A 23626-nucleotide genomic window follows, 5' to 3' on the forward strand; every position below is an offset into this window, starting at 1 on the left:
TGTAAATTTAATATGTTCTATCCATGCCTTCATTAAGCTTATTAAAGATGGGCTTAACACCATTATCCTGTTTATATTCATTGTTTGGATAAAATGAGGTATTTGTAAGTCATTGAAGAGTAAACAAAAGGAGATTTACTTTCTGATAACACTGTGAAGATATGGAGACACTTTGTTTTTCTGGACACATGCACACACCCATATGATATCAAAGGAACTAATGAAAAGAAATGCAGGGGAAGGTGGCCTAGCCATTCCAGATCTTAAATTGTATTATAAAGCAGCAATCATCAAAACTGCTTGGTACTGGCTAAGAAATAGGGAGATGGATCAATGGAATAGGTTAAATATGCAAGACACAGTAGTCAATGACTATAGTAATCTATTATTTGATAATGATAATGATGACTTGTGGTGTTCAAAAATCCACAAAGTCAGAGGGTCCCCCAGCTCCATGTTTTCATGTCCTTTGGTTACCAGGAAGCTATGTCAAGTGAGGCAGGGGCCAATCAAGTTCCAGAGACAGCTTTGTTGTGTTTCAGGGAAAACTTCCTTGTTTTGGGAAATGAGGGAACCCAGGTTCTTCCACAAAGACATGGGTAGAACAGATCCTTTGAACACATATCCTTATATATGTACCACCAGGTTAATGGTTCCAAATTGTTCTCCAAAATGGTTGGATCATTTTACAACTCCACCAACAATGTATTAGTGTTCTAATTTTCCCTCATCTTTTCCAACATTTATCATTTTCCTGTTTTGTCATGTTGGCCAATCTGATAGGTGTGATGTGGTACCTCAGAGTTGTTTTGATTTGCATTTCTCTAATCAATAATGATTTAGAGCATTTTTTCATATGACTGTAGATGGCTTTAATTTCTTCATCTGAGAACTGTCTGTTCATATCCTTTGACCATTTATCAATTGGGGAATGGCTTGTGTTCTTATAAATTTGTCTTAATTCTCTATATATTTTAGAAATGAGGCCTTTATCAGAAAGACTGGTTGTAAAAATTGTTTCCCACTTTTCTACCTTCCTTCTAATCTTAGTTGCATTGGTTTTCTTTGTGCAAAAACTTTTCAATTTAATGTAATCAAAATTATCCATTTTGCTTTTCATAATGTTCTCTATCTCCTGTTTGGTCTCTGTCTCCTGTTTGGTCATGATTTCTTCTGTTCTCCATAGATCTGATAGGTAAACTATTCCTTGTTCTCCCAGTTTACTTATGGTATCAGCCTTTATATCTAAGTCATGAACCCATTTTGACTTTATTTTGGTATATGGTGTGAGATTTGGGTCTATGCCTAGTTTCTGCCATACTCTTCTCCAGTTTTCCCAGCAGTTTTTTTTCAGAGAGTGAGTTCTTATCCCAGAAGCTGGGGTCTTTGGGTTTATCAAATAATAGATTGCTATAGACATTGACTACTGTGTCTTGCATATTTAACCTATTCCACTGATCCACCTCCCTATTTCTTAGCTAGTACCAAGCAGTTTTGATGACTGCTGCTTTATAATACAATTTAAGATCTGGAATTGCTAGGCCACCTTCCCCTGCATTTCTTTTCATTAGTTCCTTTGATATTCTGGATCTTTTGTTTTTCCAAATGAATCTTGTTATTATTTTTTCTAACTCTATAAAATAATGTCTTGGTAGTTTGATTGGTATGGCACTGAATAAGTAAATTAGCTTAGGTAGGATTGTCATTTTTATCATATTAGCTCGGCCTACCCATGAGCACCTGATGTTTTCCCAATTATTTAGATCTGATTTTATTTGTGTGAAAAGTGTTTTAATAATTGTGTTCATAGAGTTCCTTGGTTTGTTTTGGGAGGTAGATTCCGCCAGGTTAATTATTAATCCACAACACCATGTTTAGTCTACTAGGATATCATTAAGACAGACTTTATGACATTCTTTGGTGTGATTTAAGTATATTAGTCCATACTATGCCTTTGATCTGACAGGTAACTATTACTAAGGTAATGAAGTTAGTCTAGTGTGACCTGTTCGTGATGAATCTATGTTGGGGCTTGATGATCAGTGCTTTCCTTCTTAGCTCAATCAGCAGGTCAGTCAATTAACATTTATTAAGTGCCTGCTGTGTGCAAGGTACAGTTCTAGGGACTGAGTATATTAAGACAAAAATGAAATGGTCCTTGTCCTTAGCGTACGTTTTTATCATAGAAGAAAACATGTAAATATATTATACAAAATAAGTATGGGATAATTCTTTTTAGGGGTAGTGGAGGAGGGCACTAGTAGCTGGAAGGAGTGAGGGGAAATTAGGAAAGACCTCATTTAGAAACTGGCACTTGAGTTGAGCTTTGAAGTAAAGTCAGTCAAAACATACCCTTTAATACTGCTTTCTAGAATTTACCAAATTTTTGAAATTCAAAACATTTTCCCTTCTATTCATTACCATTTTTTCGTGTTGTCCAAGATTGAAAATATCACTAGCAGCCTTCAGCAATTGCAGTTCTGGGATATAACTTGAATACACTGCTCTTAACTCTCTCTTTATCTTAGAATTGCACTTTTTATTCAGGTATCTTTTTCATTTGGAAGCTCATTCTCCTTAGATAAAACCAGAAAACATAATAAGAATTGAGTGATATCTATTACATTATTGGCTATTGTTTTGCTCAACTCCACAGCCAATCCTTTCCTTTCTTGTTCTTCCTTTTTCTCCTACCCTGTCTTGTCTTCAGCCTTCGTTGGGAGTCATACTGGTATTGAGTTTTTATTTCTCCTGATATAATTTTTATTGGACTGTGTCACTATTAGTTGATCTTTAGTTTCCTGCCCTTGATTCTCTTTTCTGTATTTTTGTAAACCTAAATTAATCCATGAATTCCCCTTTGTCTATATCCGTCTCTCCATTGGAACAGTATTCATGTCTGCTCTCTAAAGTTTGGTTCTTGAGAAACCTTATCTTGCTTGGGCCATTTTCTCCTATTTGTACAATTTTAGGCTTTGAGATATTTCTTTTCTTTGATATCTTGAAATTTGCTCTCCCCAAATCTAGGATGTGTGTCAGACTGTGCTTTCCCCATTGTATGTTTGCCTTATCTTTTTACTCCTTATTTATGAGATGAAGTGGTTACTCCATCTCAAGGTTCCCATTATTTTCCTTCTTAAAATTGCTTTTCAGCTAAAATCTATCTTCTCTCTTGCCCACCTTCTCCTCTATCCCCCACTGAGGGATGAAAAAAATCCAATCCCAACACCAAAGCCCTTGAAACAAGTATATGTACATAATCAAAACAAATTTCGCCATTGACTATGTCTCCCCCCCCAAAAAAAAAAAATCTCAGTCCACACTCTGAGTCCATTATCTGTCAGAAGGTGAGTAGCATGTTTCACTATGAGTCCTTTGGAATCATGGTTGATCATTTTGTTGATCAGAGTTCTTAAGTCTTTCAGAGTTATTTCATTTTTATGATAGTTATTGTTATGTAAATTATTCTCTTGTTTCTATTCACTTCATTCCATCAGTTCATTTGAATCTTATTATTAAGGTTTCCCTGAAACAGTCCCTTTTCATTATTTCTTGCAGTACAGTGGTAGTCCATTTCATTTGTATCTGATAGCTTGTTTGGCCGTTTTCCAAATGTTAGGCTTCCCTTTAGTTTCCATTTTTTTATCACAACAAAAAAACCTGCTGTTTCTTCCTTGTTATTTAGAATCATATCTAGCATAAGAATTTCACTTTTTGTTTTCTCTACCTTTTGAAGAATGAAATTATTAAGTTAAGAATTTAACAGCTTCTCTACTTTTAGTGGAGGAAACAAGCTTTTAGGTATTGAAAGCCTGTCAATCTTCTGTGATAGGTTTGTGATTAATTTCCTGATTTCATCACCCATTTCCTTCTGGTTGGGTGTTATATATTCCCACTACGTTGTTACTTCGCTTTCTCTCACCACTGATTTTCCTGGAGAGTTTTCTTCAGTCAAAAAATATTTGTCTTTTGCATGTATTCAGAGTTGTATAATTCCAAAACCATAAGCTTTTGAAAGTTTCCTGAGATATTCCTTGTCATTCCTCTTGTCTTAAGGATATCATCTGTGTTTTTAAGGACCACCATAGCTAGGTGGTGCAGTGGATAGAGCACTGGGCCTAGAGTCAGGAAGACTCATCTTCTTGAGTTCAAATCTGGCCTCAGACATTCACTATCTCTGTGACCCTGGGCAAGTCACTTGACCCTGTTTGCCTCAGTTTATTCATCTGTAAAATGAGCTAGAGAAAGAAATGGCAAACCACTCTAGTATCTTTGCCAAGAAAACCCCAAATGGCGTCAGAAAGAGTCAGACACAACCGAAGTGGCTGAGTTAATAACCAGGACCACTAGGGAAGGAAATTTTTGCACTGTTGTCTATTCCAGTGTTTAGAAAGGAATTTCAGGGGCGGCTAGGTGGTGCAGTGGATAGAGCACTGGCCTGAAGTCAGGAGGACCTGAGTTCAAATCTGGCCTCAGACCAAACACTTGACACTTACTAACTGTGTGACCCTGGGCAAATCACTTAACTCCCATTGCCTAAAAATAAAAAAATAAAAAATAAATAAAGGAATTTCATTATAGCATGTAACTCCATTATGCTACAGTTTGCATCTTGTTATTTCTTTATTGGAAATGGAGAATAAGAATCAACAACTTTTGTGTATTAGAGACTGTTAAACTACCTTTCATCCTTTTATTTTTCAAGTCAGTCATTATTGTATTAATTGTTGCTCTTAATTTCTATTTTCTAGCCTTTCACATTCTTTGTTGGTCTTACATCTGCTTTCATAAAATTAGTAGATTTCTGTCTCATAGTAACATTTTTGATTGCCTTTTGCTTTGTTGATTTTTTGTTTTTGGTATGTGCCATTGGGATAGCACTGATAAAGAATACTTACTACATACTTAAATAGATGAATTTTTCCTCCATAATGGTCTTTTTACCCAAGATGCTTTGCAGTTGCAGATTTCCTCTGATTCAACTCTTTTTCTTGTTTGTGGGAGAGATGACATGAGCTTATCTAATACGATAAAGTTCTTATTTTGCTGCCTGTGATGTGCCACTGGAAATTCATCCCACTTTCATTTTGCAGTGGTATAACAGCTAGAACTTCTGTCTGATAAGAGCAAGTTGATACATCTTTACTTATTACCTCCACTTGACAAAAGCCAGGCAAGGTGCTTCATGTCATAGAAGAAGACAAAAGAGTGGTACCTAAGCAGTAAAATAATTATAAGCTAGAACATAGCTGACTTCCACTCTTGTTTTGAGAACTTAAAAAGATTTGGGAAGATTTGATTATGATATAGGGAAAAGTAATGGTAAGGTGTTTGTGCTCTTGTAAGATTTGCTGCCATATAGAAGAACAGGAACTTTAGGAAATATGGACGAGATTTGTAGAACTCTGTTTTTCTCTTAATGTCAGGAAAAGTTAAATTGAACATACTATAAGGCTATTTGTCCTTTGCATTTGGTGATTTATTTAGTTGTAAAAATTAAATGGTAGTTTTAGTTTTTCAAGAAGCCTAATTGGGGTAGGGATGGGGGGGATGAATGTGTGAAATACATCATTTCACCAGATATTTTTAATAGGGATGGATATTTGAATTGCAATGCTGACTTTATAGTAGTTTATTTTTTAATTTTACCCAGTATAAAAAATAAATAGTTTTATGCTTGTTTGAAGCAAATTTCTGTCATGCTATCCATGCAGGGCATCAAATGAGAAAATTTATCATCTTGTAATTGATAATGCTTAAGTGTTTCTTTGGAATGCTAACATAATTTCCTTTCCTTCTGAACATTTTGTTTTTTAGGGAGCTGAAAATTGCCTGGAAGGCCTAATATTTGTAATCACAGGAGTTCTGGAATCTATTGAACGAGATGAAGCGAAGTCTCTAATTGAGCGGTATGGGGGAAAAGTAACTGGAAATGTCAGCAAAAGAACAAGTTACCTTGTTATGGGACGTGATAGTGGGCAATCTAAAAGTGACAAGGTATGTATAGTTGTGTTTGGTGTAACATGAAGTAGAGTGTAATTGATTGTGTCTGCATGCCACCATTTCTATTATTATCACTTTTTCCATTAGGGAGATGTTATTTGGTCCATCTTAGAGACGTCTGTCCCAGCTGACTTCCTACTCACATTTTTTTCCCCCTCATCTTATTTACTTGGTAAAGTTAGATTAGTCTTTCATTTTGAGAATTGTCATAGGTTTAAAAATTTTCTTCTGGCCACAAGTGTTCTGTGTGGAACTGTAGACTCCCATTTTTATTATTTATTTAAGTTACAACTCTTGTAAGTCTTTAAATTATAGTTGAATTACCTATCTGCATCAGTTCAAGTAGTTTTCACAATGGAAGTGCCACACAGCAATGATATGTCATAGACAGACCTCTGGCAAACTAGTCACCCCTATGCCCTCCCCAAAAAAGTCCATAAGAAAGAAGTGACTGGTCACAGGAAGAAAGGCAGAGCATGAGAGAGATCTTTTAAACTGGCCTTTAGTTATTTTGCCCTTCTCTTTTGGATTATAAAGGGAAATTATTCCTTAGAAGGTGGCCCTTTGAGTACTACTGATAATAAGAGCTTACATTTGTATAGTGTTGTACAGTTTCCAAAGTGTGTTATTATATAATTTCCTTTGATCCTCACTGTAGCCCTTGAGGTAGTATAAGTGCTGTGAACCTCGTTTTGCAGATGAGAAAACTCAGTCTCAGACAGATGAAGGCCCTTGCCTGTTGGAACCACGTTGAACCAAACCCAGTGCATTTCTGTTGCCTTACCCTTTTTCTTCTATCTGCTTTATGGTGATACTTTTGCATTTATGTTTTCTATAGTTACTACTGAATGAGGCACCTGAGTAATTGTGTGTATGCAGATTGTGTTAAATAATTTCTGTGTTATTTTATTTTTCAATTAGGCTCTTGAATAATATTTACAGAAATCAGTGACAAAGATGTGAGTTTTCTATTTTGATTTTTAATTGTTAAGGCATTGGCTTTGGGAACAAAAGTTATTGACGAAGATGGCCTGTTGGATCTTATTCGGACCCTGCCAGGCAAGAAGTCCAAATATGAAATAGCATTTGAAGCTGAGGTTAGTACGCAGTGACCTGTTACTCCTTTTTAAGTTAATTTTTCCTATTTTCACATAAAGGAAGTTCTTGGATGGTTACATACTAGTTTATAATAATTATCACTGCTATTTCCACCAAAAAGTATTCATATCTTATTTCTTATAAAGCCAAAGGGCTTTTGCTTTTGGGTGTAATTTGGTAGGATGCCTGATTATTTTTTCAAACCTTTTAAACCATATTTGAGAACAAAGGAGGAAGTTATATCCGGTCACCATTTATTTTTCATTTTCTTGGGTGAACTATATCCAAAGCTTCTTGAACAAAAGCTTCTTCATACTTACATCATGGTTATCACAGATCTAGAAGGGGCCTTACAGGTCATCTGACTCAACCCCTTCATTTTACAGTATTGAAAATGGAGGCCTGGAGAAGTTAAATGACATGCCCAGTAAAAACATTAATCAGCTTGGAGTCATAAGATCTGAGTTTCTGTTTACAGTATCATTTTGGCTCTTATGTTTGTCTCTATTGGATTTTAAGCTTCTTGAAGACCTGGTCTCATCTCCACTGTTTATGTTACCAGCAGCTAGCACTGCGTGTTTCACATTATAGATACTTAATAAATAAATAGACAGTTCTTGCTTTACATAAATTCATATCACTCAAATTCAACTCCCTAGAAACCCTGGGCCTGGGCTCAGGGTCCAGCTCTAGCTCCTGGCCACAGGCAGTGTTAGCAGCATCATACAAGTGCAGTCCTGCTGGGGGTCTTTGTTCCAGGCACTGAGGCGGCTCTGCAGAGCTGAGGAGGGAGTGTGGGGGAAGAAGAAGGGGACAGTTCACTTAGGTTAAGGTAGAACGGGCTGTATACTGAATGAATGAATGAAACTATGAAAATTAAATGGCTGATAAGGATTATAGCTCAGAAGTAGTGGGATAATTTGTAGCTCTTTGATTCTGCCTTAATGCTATCATTCCACTTTTTTTACTTAAAATGTCCCAACTATCCTGCCCAAAGAGCCTTCTCAAACTCCCAAACCACCCACCAGAACAAAACAGACACATACAAAGCTGGAACTTGAAGATAGAAAGGAAGAGTGACATGAAGGGTTTTTGTCCTACTTCCTTGCTTTTGCTTATGTTGTTTCCTTCACCTAGCACTGAATCATCTTTTTAATCTACCTATTTGTCCCTCACCCCCTACAAAAAAAACCCCCCACATACCTAAAAACACATGTATAAGTATTAAAATTCGAGGCTCAACTTCTATTTTTAACATGAGGTGGGTTTTTGTTTGTTTTGTTTTGGTGAGGCAGTAGGGTTAAGTGACTTGCCCAGAGTCACATAGCTAGTAAGTGTTATGTGTCTGAGTTCAGATTTGAACTCAGGTCCTCCTGACTTCAGGGCCGGTTCCCTATCCACTGCGCCACTTAGCTGCCTCTAACAATGAGGTTTTGACAAATGACTTTAGGCCGTAGTGATCTCTCATCAGAAATCTCATATGACATTTGAACATTCCCTTCTCACAGCTGGGCCTCCTAAAATAGATATTTCGGGCTTGAGATACTTGTGGGTTTGTATCTACTCAAAACTAACTCAGAACCTTCCACCAATGTGTTATATTTCTTTAGTCAGCCAGTAGTACATTAATTCAAAGTAAAAGGATTAGTGAAATAGCGTAGTAAGAAGTTGAAATTGAATGTACTCCCGTAAGCCTAAGCCTGGAGTATACTCTTCCTAAAACACACATAGCATCAGTTGTGAACCTAGGAATATGTAAGGATCATGCATGAAGAACACATACATAAGGAATACATGTGGCCAAGGCCCATGTGGAAGAGCAGCTCGGCCTCTGCTGCTCTAGGAACACAAATGTATGATGCTTCTTTCACTGAGCACCTGCTAGGTGTTGTGTCTTTGCTGGGTGTGTTGTTAGGTCCTACTAGTCTCATGGTCCCTACTGGGCATGTAGTCTGCAGCGTGTTTCTCTGCTAGTGTCAAGGCCATGTAGGAGGTTAGGTTCTGTTGTAACTTCTGGGAGATAGCCTCTTCTAGCCACTGCTCTTGGCTGCAAATTTCTGGGATTTATTTTTTCCTGTGCTTGGTTATAAGCTTGATTGTGCTTGGGTGTGGTGTCAAGAACCTCCTCCTTATAATGGCAACTTTACAGCTAACAAAAGGTGGGCAGGGTACCCCCATGCTAAGAAAGTCAAGACAAAAGCTATAGAATGATTTTTATCTAGAATTTAGTTCTCCAGTTTTTTTTATTCACATATCTCCCCCCCCATCTCTTTTTTTCCCCCAATACTTAGATCCCTGAGAATTGACTTATGATATAGGGAAAAGTAGTGGCAAGGTGGTTGAGTAGTTACTCATCTTTAAAGCATAAAATATTCTCATCCCACCCTGATCAAATCTCAGAAAAACTGGAGATAGAACATGTATGAATGTGAGATTGTGCCATCCTTGCTTTTCAAATTTCAGATTAGTTAATTTGCTCTAATTTTAAAGAAAATTACATGTTTGTGCTTTCATATGCATATTGACAGTTTTGTACCATTTAATAAAAGATATTTTCTCTAATTTTGAAAATGTTTTCACTAGAAACAGAAAACTTCCTTTCAAGATAGTAATGAATTGGATACTTTGCTTTTACAAGTATAAATTATAGGATGGGGATTCTGTCTACCTTGTCATTTTCCTCCTAGAAATTTTGTCTTTTCCAATTTTAAGGTAAAGAAGGAAAAATCAAAATTGGAGAAAACACCACAAAAAGCTGATCAAGGAAAAAGGAAAACTAGCCCAAATAAGAAGGACTCTGAATCTAAAAAGAACAAATTAAGTCCCAAAAAAGACAGTTCGAGGAAATCAGTCAGAACAGAAACCAGTGAATTTCAAAAAGGCCTGGACTTCAAGCAGGTGGATGGGGAGAAGAAAAATGTCTTAAACCCGGAGAAATATGTTGCTGACCAAAGCAAAGACAAAGCTGAGGGTTTGCTTTGGGTGGATAAATATAAGCCCACCTCTCTTAAGACCATAATTGGACAGCAAGGTGACCAGAGTTGTGCTAATAAACTCTTAAGATGGCTTCGCAGCTGGCACAAGAACATGTCTGAAGATAAGAAACCTGGTGATTATAAAGCTTAACTTGATATGTGTGTTGACAGATTTCCTCATGTCTTTGTAGTTAATGTTTCTCCATCAGCACTCTGGGGATCATAGGATTTAGAACTGAAAAGGATTTTAAAGATTATATCGCCTTCAACCCCTCCCTCCCTTTTACAGGTAGGGAAACTGAGGCTCAGAGCCTTTTTGTGACTTGCCTAAGGTCATTCAGATAGTGAACAGCAGAACCTGAATTCAAACCCAGGTTCTTTGACACTCCCTACACCCAGAAAAATTCACACCTCTCCCCTGCAGCTTCCTATCCCCCAATTTCCTCTGGTGATCTTTGTACTACATTGCTAAATTACCCTTCTACATAGAAGGAAGAATAATACTCCAGGGGAATATCTCAATAGACTTCATTTTACACAGACCTTGAATTGCTATCTATGCCCATTATTACAATTTTTAAAGGAACTCTGAAAGTTTACTTCTTTTTTTTTTCCCCAAAGTGCCCTTCAAATAAAGAAGCCAAGATTTTGCTTGGAGCCAGATGCTTTACTTTTGAAAATGGAAAATGGTAGTGTAAATTTAATCAGCAGTATGGTATTGGATTGAGAGTGCTGGAATCTTTAGATCATGAATGTCAATATTTTCTTCATCTGTAAGGGTAGAACACAGAGTTTCAGTCTTTCTGGAGAGATTATTGAATATTCCTAAAGTGGAAATCTTGGTACCTACTTTGACTTTGTTCTTCTTTACCAACAGTAAGAATTATAGTGAATTAGTTCAAAGGATGAAAAATTACTTTGTAATATCAGGGTGGTCAAAAGAATTTGAATCAAGGCATGAGATAATCTTTGTAGTTCAAAAATATATAGTTATTATGACACAACACTAGATTTACAGTGTTCCCTCTATATTCTACCTTTTTTCTCATTAATTTGACTTAAATCCTATTTTGAAGGTTGGAAAAATTATCATTATAATGATGTTATCTGGAGAAGGCTTAAAAATGTTAAAGCCTTGAAAGAACTAATCATCAAATTTTTAACATTTTTTTTACATGGGGAAACGTTCATCTGAACTGTGCAAATTGGTTTTATACATGTCATTAATTATCCATTATTTTTAGTTTACTTCTTTTGTGTGATCATAGGGAAAAGAACACAGAGGGATTATCTGAGTTAGTGTTTTGCCGTTACCACTTATAACTACTTCCTGACTGTGGCTTTATGCACAGCTACCCTTAGTAGCTACGTGTCTGTTTGGATAACACTATGTTACTATTTTTTTTCCTGACAGTTAAAGTTAGTAAATTTGGTGGCAAAGATGATGGTTCCAGTTTTAAAGCAGCGCTGCTCTCGGGTCCACCAGGGATTGGCAAAACAACTACAGCTTCCCTAGTGTGTGAGGTAGGTCGTTAAGCACCACACACACACACACACACACACACACACACACACGCTTTGGCTGTGTCCTTATTTCCTTGTTGTTATACTTTTCTTCCTGTTAGCCATCTCTATCACACCACTGGGATAAGAAACAAGAACTGTCCTGCTGCAAAAACATTGAGTTCACACATACATACCTGTTGTACAACAAACGAAACAAAAAACCATTATTCAAGTATAGAAAAATTATGAAGATCCTTTTAGGCCCATTGCCTGATTTTCCATTATGCAACCTGATTTTTCCTCTTAAGAACATAGACTAGTATGGAAAACCTTTTTTTTTCCTCCTATATTGATTTGACAAAGGTAAAACCTCACACCTCAGAATTGTAAAATATCTTATGCTTCTTTCTTTGCCTGTCTATTTTTATTTTCACTTCAATAAGATTTTCAGTTTTAAATTTTCTCCCCCTCTCCCCTTCCCCCTCCCCAAGATGGTGTGCAGTCTGATATAGGCTCTCTATATATATTCATATCAAACATATTTTTATATTAGTCATATTGTAAAAAAGAATTAGAACCAATGGAAGAGAGACCACAAGAAAGAGGAAACAAAACAAAAAAAAGAGCAAATAGTATGCTTCAAAATGCATTCAGACTCCATAGTTCTTTTTCTGGATGTGGATAGCATTTTCTATCATGAGTCTTTTATTTTCAATAATTGAATTGTTAAAGCTGATAAAATTAATAAATTTACTATATAAAATATAATAAAATGCTTTAATAAAAGTATTTTAGAAGCTGGTAAAGATGTATCAGTGAGACACAATAATTTTCCACTCTTTTGAGTGAAGAATATTTTTTACTTAACTGAGAGAGAATTTATAATTTATAATTACCATGCATAGGTAGCTTAAAAGTTTTTTTTAAATTAATTTATTTTGATTTATCAGTAATCACTTCCATATGGTTTTGAGTTAAAAATTTTTCTCTCCCTTCCTCCCCACCACCCTCCCCAAGACAGCACACAATCTGATATAGGCTGTACATATACATTCTTATTAAACATATTTTCACATTGGTGATGTTGTAAGTAAAAATTAGAACCAATAGGAAGAACCACCAGAAAGAGGAAGGAAAACTCAACAAAAGTGAAAAAAAAAAGCAAATAGTATGCTTCGATCTGCATTCAAATTCCATAATTCTTTCTTTGGATGTGGATAGCATTTTCCATCATGAGGCCTCTGGAGATGTCTTAGATCCTTTTATTGCTGGGAAGGGTTAAATTTATCAATATTAGTCATCATATAACATGGCTGTTATTGTGTACAACGTTCTGTTGGTTCTGCTCACTTCACTCAGCATCAGACCATACAAGTCTTTCCAGGTTTTTCTGAAGTCAGCCTGTTTATCATTTCTTATAGAACAGTAGTATTCCATTATGTTCGTATACCACAACTTGCGCAGCCATTTCCCAACTGATGGGCATCCTCTTAATTTCCAAGTCTTTGCCACATAGGTAGTTTATTTGATAAAGGCTAGAAATACTTTTCACTTGTGCTGTTGTTTTAGATAAATTGATTGTTTTTGTGCTTGTGAATCATGAGGTTAGCATGTGTAATTCTTAGGTGTTTTCATTCAATAGAGATGGTCAGATGCATTCTTTATATGTTTTCACTATCAAATCTGGCAACATTTTGATGTCTTATATTGATCTTTTAATTTAAAAACAAACCCTCCGGAAATACCAAGGTATTATAAATATCCTCCCTAGGAGGCATGTATTTTAAAAACTAAACTAGTTATTTTAATACTTAAAAGATTGGTGATTTCACCAGGTTTTCATACTCCTTCCATTTAGGCACATTCCAACCCATCCAGGTTTCATTAGACATCTTTTGTGAGTTGGCAGTGGCCAAATATAAACTTTTGAATTTAGGTAGGATGCTGCTCAGATTACAGATTCAGCCTGTTGCTAGGCCTTCCAGGTTGACGTTGGACCAATCACAGTTTTCTTTCTGGCCTTATATTTGAAAACCTACCCCTATGCTAGAGTGAGACATCAGTGTAGTACTTTAGTGTGTACTATTACATGAAGCATAGGTGTTAGTCATATGAAGATAATCTGAAACCAAAAGTTTTAAAAATGTAATCTTTTTTACCCTCTTTTTGCTTATGTCAAATTTTTTATTTAATTTTATGGTTATGGTGGCTTCTTTTATTTTAATTAGGAATTGGGATATAGTTATGTGGAACTGAATGCAAGTGACACCCGAAATAAAAGCAGTTTGAAAGATATTGTTGCTGAGTCACTGAATAACACCAGCATTAAAGACTTCTATTCAGGTATATGCCTCTTGGACTAAAGTTTTTGGGTTTTTTTTTCTTTTTTGGACTTATTTTTAATAGGCATTTAAAATTGGATTTTAGAAACTTGGGATGAATAGTGAAAGGGAAATATCAATTCAAGAAAAAATAAGCAATTTCATGAAACTGATCAGTATTCAGACATAAATGTAACAAAAGATGTGATCTCTGTGGTAACTGAGTCCTGTTTCTTGTTATTTGCTGTTGTACTTTGCAGGAAATGCATTCTGATTGATGTGTGAAAGGTCTGTGGGGAAATGAAATCAGTAGCCTCAGAAACCTTCTGTGTAGTTAGAAGGGATCTTGGGAATAGTTCTACAAAAGGAGCAAAGAAAAAGAGACATTATAATAGAAATAGGATGCCCAAACTAAGAGTTAAACATGCATGGGGTTAGGATAGCAGAGTTCATTATATTCGATTGAAACCTTGTAACTTCCATAATTAGGAATTCTTTCAAAGTTTTTTAGTAACTAGATTTTCTTGTCTTTTGTATATTTTGTATGTTTCTTCAATTTTATTATTTCTTGTCACCATGAATCAGGTGCGTCTCCTTCAGGAGGCACAAAACACGCTCTGATCATGGATGAAGTAGATGGAATGGCAGGCACTGAAGATAGGGGAGGAATTCAGGTAATGGAATCCTTACATGTTTTCAGTCTGTTAATTTAAACATAAGTGTTTAAAGAGCGGGTTGTGGTTTTTTTTTTTGGTTTGTTTTTTTCCTCTTCCATTTTTCATTGCTAGGGGCAACCAGATGGCACAATGGATATAATACCAGGCCTGAGGTCAGGAAGACTCATCTTCTTGAGTTCAAATGTGGCCTCAAAAACTTTCTAGATGTGTGACCCTGGGCAAGTCACTTAACCATGTTTCACTTAGTTCCTCATCTTTAAAATGAGCTGGAGAAAGAAATGCCAAACTATTCCAGTATCTTTGCCAAGAAAACCCTAAATGGAGTCACAAAGAGTCAAACAGAACTGAAAACAACTGAACAAAACAAATTTCACTGCTTGGCTGTGAGAGTTGTAATGATTAAAGTTTTTTATTTAAATAGAAGAAAATTGTTGTGAATTTGGACATTGTTTTTTAATGCAATAGTGTGGAAAAAAAGGCTTTTTTTCCTTTTTGCAATTGTGATTCTTCTTTGATGATTTTGGTGTTTGATTTTGATTTGTTTTTCAGGAACTAATTGGCCTGATCAAACACACAAAAATACCCATTATTTGTATGTGTAATGACCGAAATCATCCAAAAATTCGTTCCTTAGTACATTATTGCTTTGATCTTCGGTTTCAGAGACCTCGGATTGAACAGATTAAGGTACAAAAATTGTTTCTTTTTCAAGTATTTGATTATTTAAAGATTTTTGTTATTGCGTTTTTGAAATTTTTTTTTATATATCATTTTCAGGGTGCTATGATGTCCATTGCTTATAAAGAGGGTTTAAAGATTCCTCCTTCAGCTATGAATGAAATTATTCTGGGGGCAAATCATGATATTCGACAGGTAAGTTATATTTTTATGCTGCAAATTTTATAATATAACACTATTGGTAATTTGCTCAGTTGTGGTCCTTGCCCTTTTAAGGGTGTATTTTCCCTTTTGCCAATCACTTGCGTTGTTTGTGAATTTTAGGTTTTGCATAATCTTAGCATGTGGTGTACAGAAAGCAAAGCCCTAACCTATGACCAAGCTAAAGCTGATTCCAACAGGGCCAAAAAAGATATCAAACTGGTAAGAGAAACTTACATTTCTTAGCTGCTTTTTGACTTGGCAATGTTTCTCTCTTCTAATAAATAGTAGAAATAATGGAAGAAGTTTAGGGGTTATGCTTATTTGATAAATTCACTAATCTTGTGGATGGAGGGAAGCTAGGAAAATGGTGACAATATTAATCATAAAGAAGCTACCAAAGAGTTTCAGAATTACAATACAAATAATTTTCAAGGGCTAAAGATTATATATAAAGATTAAATATGGCAAGCTTTTGTTGTTATTGTTGTTGGTGTTTTTGTTCTTTTTTTTTTTGTTTTTTGAGGCTTTTTTTGCTTTTTGGTGAGGAAATCGGGATTAAGTGACTTGCCCAGTGTTACACACCTAGTAAGTGTCAAGTGTCTGTGGATTTGAACTCAGGTCTTCCTGACTCCAAGGCTGGAGCTTTATCCACTGCACCACCTAGCTGCCCTTAATATGGTAAATTGTTGAGCAGGCATGAATTTTGAAGTATTGTATTATTCTAGGATCTTTTATACGTACTTATTTATAAGTGATAATCTTATAGGGGCCAGAGTGATCTCTCCTAGGTGATTTAAATTCTTACCTTTTTTGCAGTTTATTTTAGCTCGTCATCAGTTGAAATGATTTGATAAAATACGTAACAGTATTCTTGTGTTATAGGGTCCATTTGATGTTGCCCGGAAGGTGTTTGCTGCTGGGGAAGAGACTGCTCATATGTCGCTTATGGACAAATGTGATCTCTTCTTCCACGATTATTCCATAGCACCTCTTTTTGTTCAGGAAAACTACTTACATGTAAAACCTGCTGCTGCAGGGTCAGTATTTCAAAGTAATGGGAAATTTGGAATTGTTTACACGCACAGTACCTTTCAAGGGCCCATAGCCTGTGAAGGGTCTCACTTTTAGGGGGTACTCATAGTAATGGAAATTTGTTCTTTCCTGCAGAGGGGATATGAAAAAACACTTGATGCTTTTGAGCAGAGCAGCAGATAGTATATGTGATGGTGACTTAGTTGACAGACAAATTCGAAGTAAGCAAAACTGGAGTCTTCTGCCAACACAGGTAGGTGTGTGGCTGTCCTTAAAATGCATACAAGGTGTTTGACAAAGATGGTAACTAGCTGCTTTTAGATGCTACAAGTGTTAAGAATGTCAGATAAGCTTTATGCATCATATAGGGTTTTTTGGACCATATTTATCTAGGCCATGGTTTGCCAAAACCTAAAACACTTTATTTTCACTGGTTCCTTAATAAAAGGATTTCTTCTGTGAAGTTTGGGTTTAGTCATAGGGCCACACTTGAGGACCTAGAGGACCACATGTGGCCTCAAGGCTGTAGGTTCCCCTCCCCTGTACCAGACTATGTTCCAAAAGTACTTTGGACCTTGTTTTTGTTCTGTATTATTCTGAGCATGGACAAAAGGAATGGTTAAGAATAGGTTCTGATTGTGACTCAGATGTGAGTAAAAGGTTTCATTTAGGTTATTGCCTTGAGAATACACTTCTGATTGGATTCTCAACTTCTTGGAAACAAGGAACTGAGCCAGATAACCTTTCCTTGACTTTTTCTGATAGTTCCATAGTTGTAAATGGTCTCTTCTTTTAGAATTGCAGCACATAGGAAGATTTTGAGAATCCCCCCCCCTTTTGCCATTTAAAGTAACAGCTTTAAAAAAAATGATAGTAGTATATTTAAGTTGATCTTATCACGAAAAGGTTGGTCACTCAGTGAATCTTTTTTTTTTTTTAACTCAGCTTATCTTGGGACGTAGGGCCCCTGGTCTAGTTCTTCACAGGTCTAATCACACTGCCCTGGTATATTATTTAAGAAATTGCTAATTTTTGTAAGTAAACCATAGAAACTAAAACCCACTCCTAAAAAATGACCATCTCATGAAAATGTATAAAGGTTCAAATCTGTGGATGGAATACTCACATGGATGAAGTTTTGAAGTATTCTGGTTGATTATTTTACTTAAAGTAACGAGTTAACCACTGTTTAGAAATGAAATGTTTAGTTGTTGACTTGTGTAGTAATTGTGTTATTGAGATCTGGAATAAAAAGACCCTACATAGTCACACTCAACCACACGCAATGACCAATGAGAGATTTCATTTGGGCCTAGTCAATAAACTCCCCTTTTAAAATGAAAGTACTTTCAGAGGGGACTTCGGGGTCATGATTTAAATCTGCAAGGGACCTTAGAAGGTACTGCATTCCTATCTGACATTTGAACCTCACTGTTGATCAGAGGAAGAAAGAAGACACACATGTACAGAGAGAGAGATATTTGGGCACATAAATAGATTTCACTAAAAGGGGAAACAGAAGGGAAACGGTAGAAGTGAGGATAAGAGAGGGTAGATTAAGGGAGGAATTATTCTTAATCATAACAAATCAAAGAGTGTTCAAAAACATTTATATCTCTTCACTGTGGTGAAGAATTAGAAATTGAGGGGTTGCCCATCAATTGGGGAGTAGCTGAACAAGTGAGGGTATTTGGATTTGATGGACTGTAAATAACTTTTAAGAAAACCTTATGAAGGGGATGGTTTCACAGAAAGCTAGGAAGACTTGTATGATCTGATAGAAAGTATGGTGAGCAGAACTATCAGAACAATTTATATAATAACAAAAATATTGTTACAAACAAATAAAAAAAGTCACCCTCTGACTTCAGAACTCTGATTAACACAATGACAAACTACAGCTCCAGAGGATAAATGATCATATTTGCTACCCACCTACTGATAAGAGATAAAAGAACTCAGAGTGCAGAGCAAGTCATTTTTTTTAGACATGGACAATGCAGGAATGTTGTCCTTGATTATATATGTTTGTAACAGGAGTTTTGTTTTCCTTTCTTTCTCATTTTGAGGTGGGTGGCAGAGGTGGAGGGATTTTTTGCTTATTAAAAAAATTATTAAAACGAAACAGAAGAAAATACACTTAGGTACTTTGCACAACTGTGACTTGGGAAATTCTGAATCTGAGATGGTGATTTTTAGAAAAACATAATTCTAACTACGTAAAATTTAAATGTTTGAATACAATAAGTGGAGATCAAATTAGAAGACAAATTACAGAGTGCAGAATGTATAAAATAAAACATGAAAAATGACCAAGAAAAGCCGTTTATATGGAGAGAACTGACACTCGTGTAGCAGGAGTCATTGCCGATAGATGAGTGCTAATAGGATAGGAAATTTCTCTAAGTCCTGACAACCATAAATGACACATGAAAACATGTTCCAAAGCATTAATAATAAGAGGAGTTATATTAAGACAATTTTGTCATTTCTTGACATGCCCTCAAAATTGGTGAAAAAGGAAACCATCAACATTTGATCTTTTTTAATTTTGAAATTCACAAACATTAAATAAAACGAACATTTTATGTATACCACAAAACAGAAACATGAAACAACTTCTAATATATACAGCTTGATTTTCCTTTTGAGTAAAGAATGCAACATGATACTTTCCGGGGGGGGAAAAAAAGATATTGCATTCCTTTTACAGATAAGGAAACTAAGGTCCAGGTAACTAAATGACTTATTTCAGGTAGGAGTTGACAGAGTCAGAATTCTATGCTCCAAATAATAATACTCTTTCTACTGTACTGTGCTGCCCTTTGGTTAAACCTATTAGTCATTTACACCTTAATATGAATTACTTTGATCATAATGATGTCTTCCTCTTATCTAAGAGGGCTCCATTGAAGAAATAGGAGATTGGGTTGCATTAGGGAAAGGCAAATCTGTGTTGGGCATTCTATTGGGATAGCTTTGGCTGGCATTAGGACACTGGGCATCTAAGGGTGTGGGAGAGGGGGCACAAAGAGATAAGAATATGCCAAAAAGAAGCCTTGTACCATTTAGCATGACACTGCTGGTAGCGGTTAGCCCAGTGAATATGAATGTACTTATTGTCTTTAGTAATTAATGATAACAATAACAGTAACTTGACATTTATAAACCACTTGTCTGTATTAATAATTTGTCAACATTTTCACATGTGAATCTCACAACTGCTTGTCTCTGCTTTATAGACGAGTGTACTGAGGCTCAAAGAATATAAATAGATTATTCTTGGTTACATAGCTAGAGACTGCTGGAGGTGGCATTTGAATGTTTTTTCTCTTGATTCCAAGTTCTATGAGAGCATGGTGTAGTGGATAGATTACTAGTTGAGGGAAGACCTCAACTTGAATTTTGTCTGAGACATTTACCAGTTCTGTACCCTGGGCAAGCCATTAGACCACCGTAGGGCTCAGAGGGTTGTACTTAATGTTCTTAAAAAACCCCCCCAGCTCAAAAATCTATGAGTTTATAATCTTAACTCAGATTAACCTGGGTTTCATGTCTAAGGAGAAAAAAATTATTACATCCTCATTTTAATATAATTGGTTTCCTTTGTAATCTTACGTATTTTATTTAATGCATTTAAAAACATGATTCTGAGAAGGGTGCCATAGACTTCACCAGACTGACAAAGAGGTCCATGACACACAGAAGGTTAAGAACTTCTGCTATAATCTGTCCTCTTTCTGTTTTGTTTTGTTTTATTTTTTGGTGAGGCAATTGGAGTTAAGTGACTTGCCCAGGGTCACACAGCTACTAAGTGTTGAGTGTCTGAGGCTGGATTTAAACTCAGGTCCTCTTGACTCCAAGGCCAGAGCTCTATCCACTGCACCACTTAGCTGCCCCCCTCTTTCTGTTGAACCATTGATGTCTTACCTGTAGGTTTACTGTGGTCTGATTATGGTTTTTTTTCTTAACTAATAAGTAAATACTAAAGTAATGAAAAGGACATGGTAGTCTTCCTACTTCCTCATTATCAGAAATGATTTGTTAAAGGTCTGTTTATATTAGATGTAGTACTTATGTTAATAAATATTATTCTGTACTCTATGAGCTTATAATCTGTGATCAACTTTTGATTACTTAGTTTGTCTTCTGACTATTACTCAGTGCGGGTTATGAATAAAGACCAATTCTAACAAACCATAATTAAGAAAGTACATTGGCTACCTAAGAAATCCCATCACATATCTCAAATTCAAATCTCTTGTTTAGAGTACCTTTGCCAATACTTTTCTCCATTAGGATTGATGATTCAGTAGACTGTATCTGTTCAAATAGTACGAAGTTAATTATCTTTTGGGATTGGAGTCCAGCTTTTGTTTTCCTGTTTTATATTGTGGATGTCAGTTCAACAAATTAGATTCTTGTTAAGGGAAAGAAATTCTTATCTTTTCACTCTCATACGTTAAGTGCAGCACACTTGGAATTCTGTTTAATTTTAACTAATTTTCTTTGCTTGACTTTTCAGGCCATTTACTCTAGTGTTCTTCCTGGAGAGCTGATGAGAGGTTACATGACTCAGTTTCCTTCTTTCCCAAGTTGGTTGGGTAAATTCTCCTCTACAGGCAAACATGATCGCATTGTTCAAGAATTAGCATTACACATGAGTCTTGAGTAAGTATAATCATTCCACTTTGGAGTTTTATTGGTGTGGGATGTTTGCCCTTTTATTGGACAGCATGGCATAATGTAACACATGCCAGCCTGGAATGCAAAAGATCTGAAATTTTAGCCACCAACCTAAAGTATGACCTTGGCAATTCACCTAACTTTCTCAACTTCGGTTAAATTATTTGTAAAATGGGAATGATAGCACCTACCCTTATTGCATTTTGGGGCTGGGGATATTGAGTTGGATAAAATGAGCATTTAGGACAAAGTTCAAAGCAATATATAAATTTGAGATGCTGTTACAAATACTGTAGTACTATTTAGCTTTAAGTCATTTATTCAATAAATACTAATAATACTAATACCAATAAGTACTTATTCTGTGTGAAAAGCACACTGCTGGGTAGTAGAAGAGATAAACATGAATATGGCATTATTATCTTCTTTTAAAAAGTTAATGTATTTTAATTTATCAACAATCACTTCCATAAGCTTTTGAGTTTAAAATTTTTCTTCCTTTCCCTCCTATCTGCCTTCCCAAGATGGCGTGTAATGTGATAGAAGCTATACATATACATTCTTATTAAACATATTTTCACATTAGTGATGTTGTAAGGAAGAATTAGAACCAAAAGGAGGAACCATCAAAAAGAGGAAACAAAACACAATAGAAGAAAAAAATAGTAAATAGTGCTTTGATCTGCATTCAAACTCCATAGTTCTTTATTTGGATGTGGATAGCATTTTCCATCATGAGGCCTTTGGAGATGTCTTAGATCCTTGTATTGCTGAGAAGGGTTAAGTCTATTAATATTAGTCACCACACAATGTGTCTGTTACCGTGTGCAACATTCTCCTGGTTCTGCTCACTTCACTCAGTGTCAGACCATAGAAGTCTTTCTAGGTTTTTATGAAGTCTGCCTGTTCATCATTTCTTATAGCACAATAGTATTCCGTTACATTCGTATACCACAACTTGTTCAGCCATTCCCCAATTGATGGGCATCCTCTCAATTTGTAATTCTTTGCCACCACAAAAAGAGCTGCTATAAATATTTTTGTACATGTGGGTCCTTTCCTCATTTGTATGATCTCTTTGGGATACAGCCCTATAAGTGCTATTGCTGGGTCAAAGGGTATGCACATTTTTACAGCCCTTTGGGCATAGTTCCATATTGCTCTCCAGAATGGTTGGATCATTTCACAACTCCACCAACAATGCGTTAGTGTTACAATTTTCCCACATCTTCTCCACCAATTATCATTTTCCTGTTCTGTCATGTTGGGCAATCTGATAGGTGTAATGTGGTACCTCATAGTTGTTTTGATTTGCATTTCTCTAATCAATAGTGATTTAGAGCATTTTTTCATATGACTATGGATGGCTTTAATTTCTTCATCTGAGAACTGCCTGTTCCTATCCTTTGACCGTTTATCGATTGGGGAATGACTTGTATTCTTGTAAATTTGACTTAATTCTCTATATATTTTAGAAATGAGGCCCTTATCAGAGACAGTGGATGTAAAAGTTCTTTCCCAAAGGACATTACTGTCTTTGCATGAGAGATAAGATGTTTATATACATACATATATTCTGTTTTGTATGTATACACACGTCCTGTTCAGTTAAGTACATGAGGCTTGTGCAAACAAGGTTTCAGAGACATTTAATTTATTTAGTAAGAAGTAGTAATGATGTCTTAGGTTCCTAGGGTACTTTATAATTTTTAACATGCTTGAATATGTCTTTCTGTCTTATAGAAAACAGCTGTTTTTAGGAGGGCATTAGTTAGAGGGAAATTACTAGGATGACTGGAAGTGAGTGTTTCTAGAGAATGGGCACAAGGAAGGCATTTGTATATTGTTTTTTCGTTAAGGATAAAGGTTTAGAAAGTGTGTGTGTGTAATGGAAATACATTGAGAATTCAACTTGAAACATTGAGAGGAAGCTGAGCTACCCTAAAAAGCTCCCTTCTGACTCTGGCTAGTTCAGATTGTATTTTGAAACCAGACCTATTTCTGGCTTCTAGTTGAAATTGATTTGAAATTATCAACCACTTCATCAGAACTCACTTCGCCCTGTTCACAGGAAATACAATTTTTCCACTCTTTTTCTAGAGGAAACTGGCTCTCCAGTCTCCCCTTTCTTTCTTATTTGTTCCATGTAACCTGTTTTCTTTGTCTTTCACATCCTAGGTAGTCTATTCTTCTGTCTGTTTGTAGCTTTTCTGAGCTGAGCTAAACTGCTTTAGCCCTACACCTTTATTGGGTTCACCATCTTGGTTCTGTCATCTTGCTGCTCAGTATTGGATTTCTCATTTTAGCTCCTTATTTGCATCAGTTTCTTGGACTTTTTCAGATTTACCTCGTCTCTCTTTGTTCATGCCCTCCTTTATTACTTCTCCCACTTCTCCAAAAACAAAACAAAACTGTAGCCATTTGAGAACTCCGTTTTCATATAAAT

The 23626-nt window shown here is 35.8% G+C and overlaps 1 protein-coding gene across 6 annotated transcripts in view; it reads left to right on the forward strand.

Moving 5' to 3' along the window:
• RFC1 (replication factor C subunit 1) overlaps positions 1-23626 on the forward strand; it is a 97955-nt gene that overhangs the window by 63281 nt on the left and 11048 nt on the right. For all 6 annotated transcript variants that reach the window (XM_020991632.2, XM_020991604.2, XM_078148195.1 and 3 more), the window contains 12 exons: positions 5818-5997; positions 6996-7100; positions 9814-10210; positions 11491-11600; positions 13811-13925; positions 14489-14577; positions 15130-15267; positions 15358-15453; positions 15583-15681; positions 16345-16499; positions 16630-16747; positions 21020-21165. In XM_020991632.2, coding sequence (XP_020847291.1) covers positions 5818-5997; positions 6996-7100; positions 9814-10210; positions 11491-11600; positions 13811-13925; positions 14489-14577; positions 15130-15267; positions 15358-15453; positions 15583-15681; positions 16345-16499; positions 16630-16747; positions 21020-21165 — 1748 coding nt within the window. The remainder of the gene's footprint in view (positions 1-5817; positions 5998-6995; positions 7101-9813; positions 10211-11490; positions 11601-13810; positions 13926-14488; positions 14578-15129; positions 15268-15357; positions 15454-15582; positions 15682-16344; positions 16500-16629; positions 16748-21019; positions 21166-23626) is intronic.

Source organism: Phascolarctos cinereus, unplaced genomic scaffold, assembly GCF_003287225.1.
Source record: "Phascolarctos cinereus isolate Bilbo 61053 unplaced genomic scaffold, phaCin_HiC Scaffold_9;HRSCAF=440, whole genome shotgun sequence".
In the NCBI taxonomy this organism is placed as follows: Eukaryota; Metazoa; Chordata; class Mammalia; order Diprotodontia; family Phascolarctidae; genus Phascolarctos; species Phascolarctos cinereus.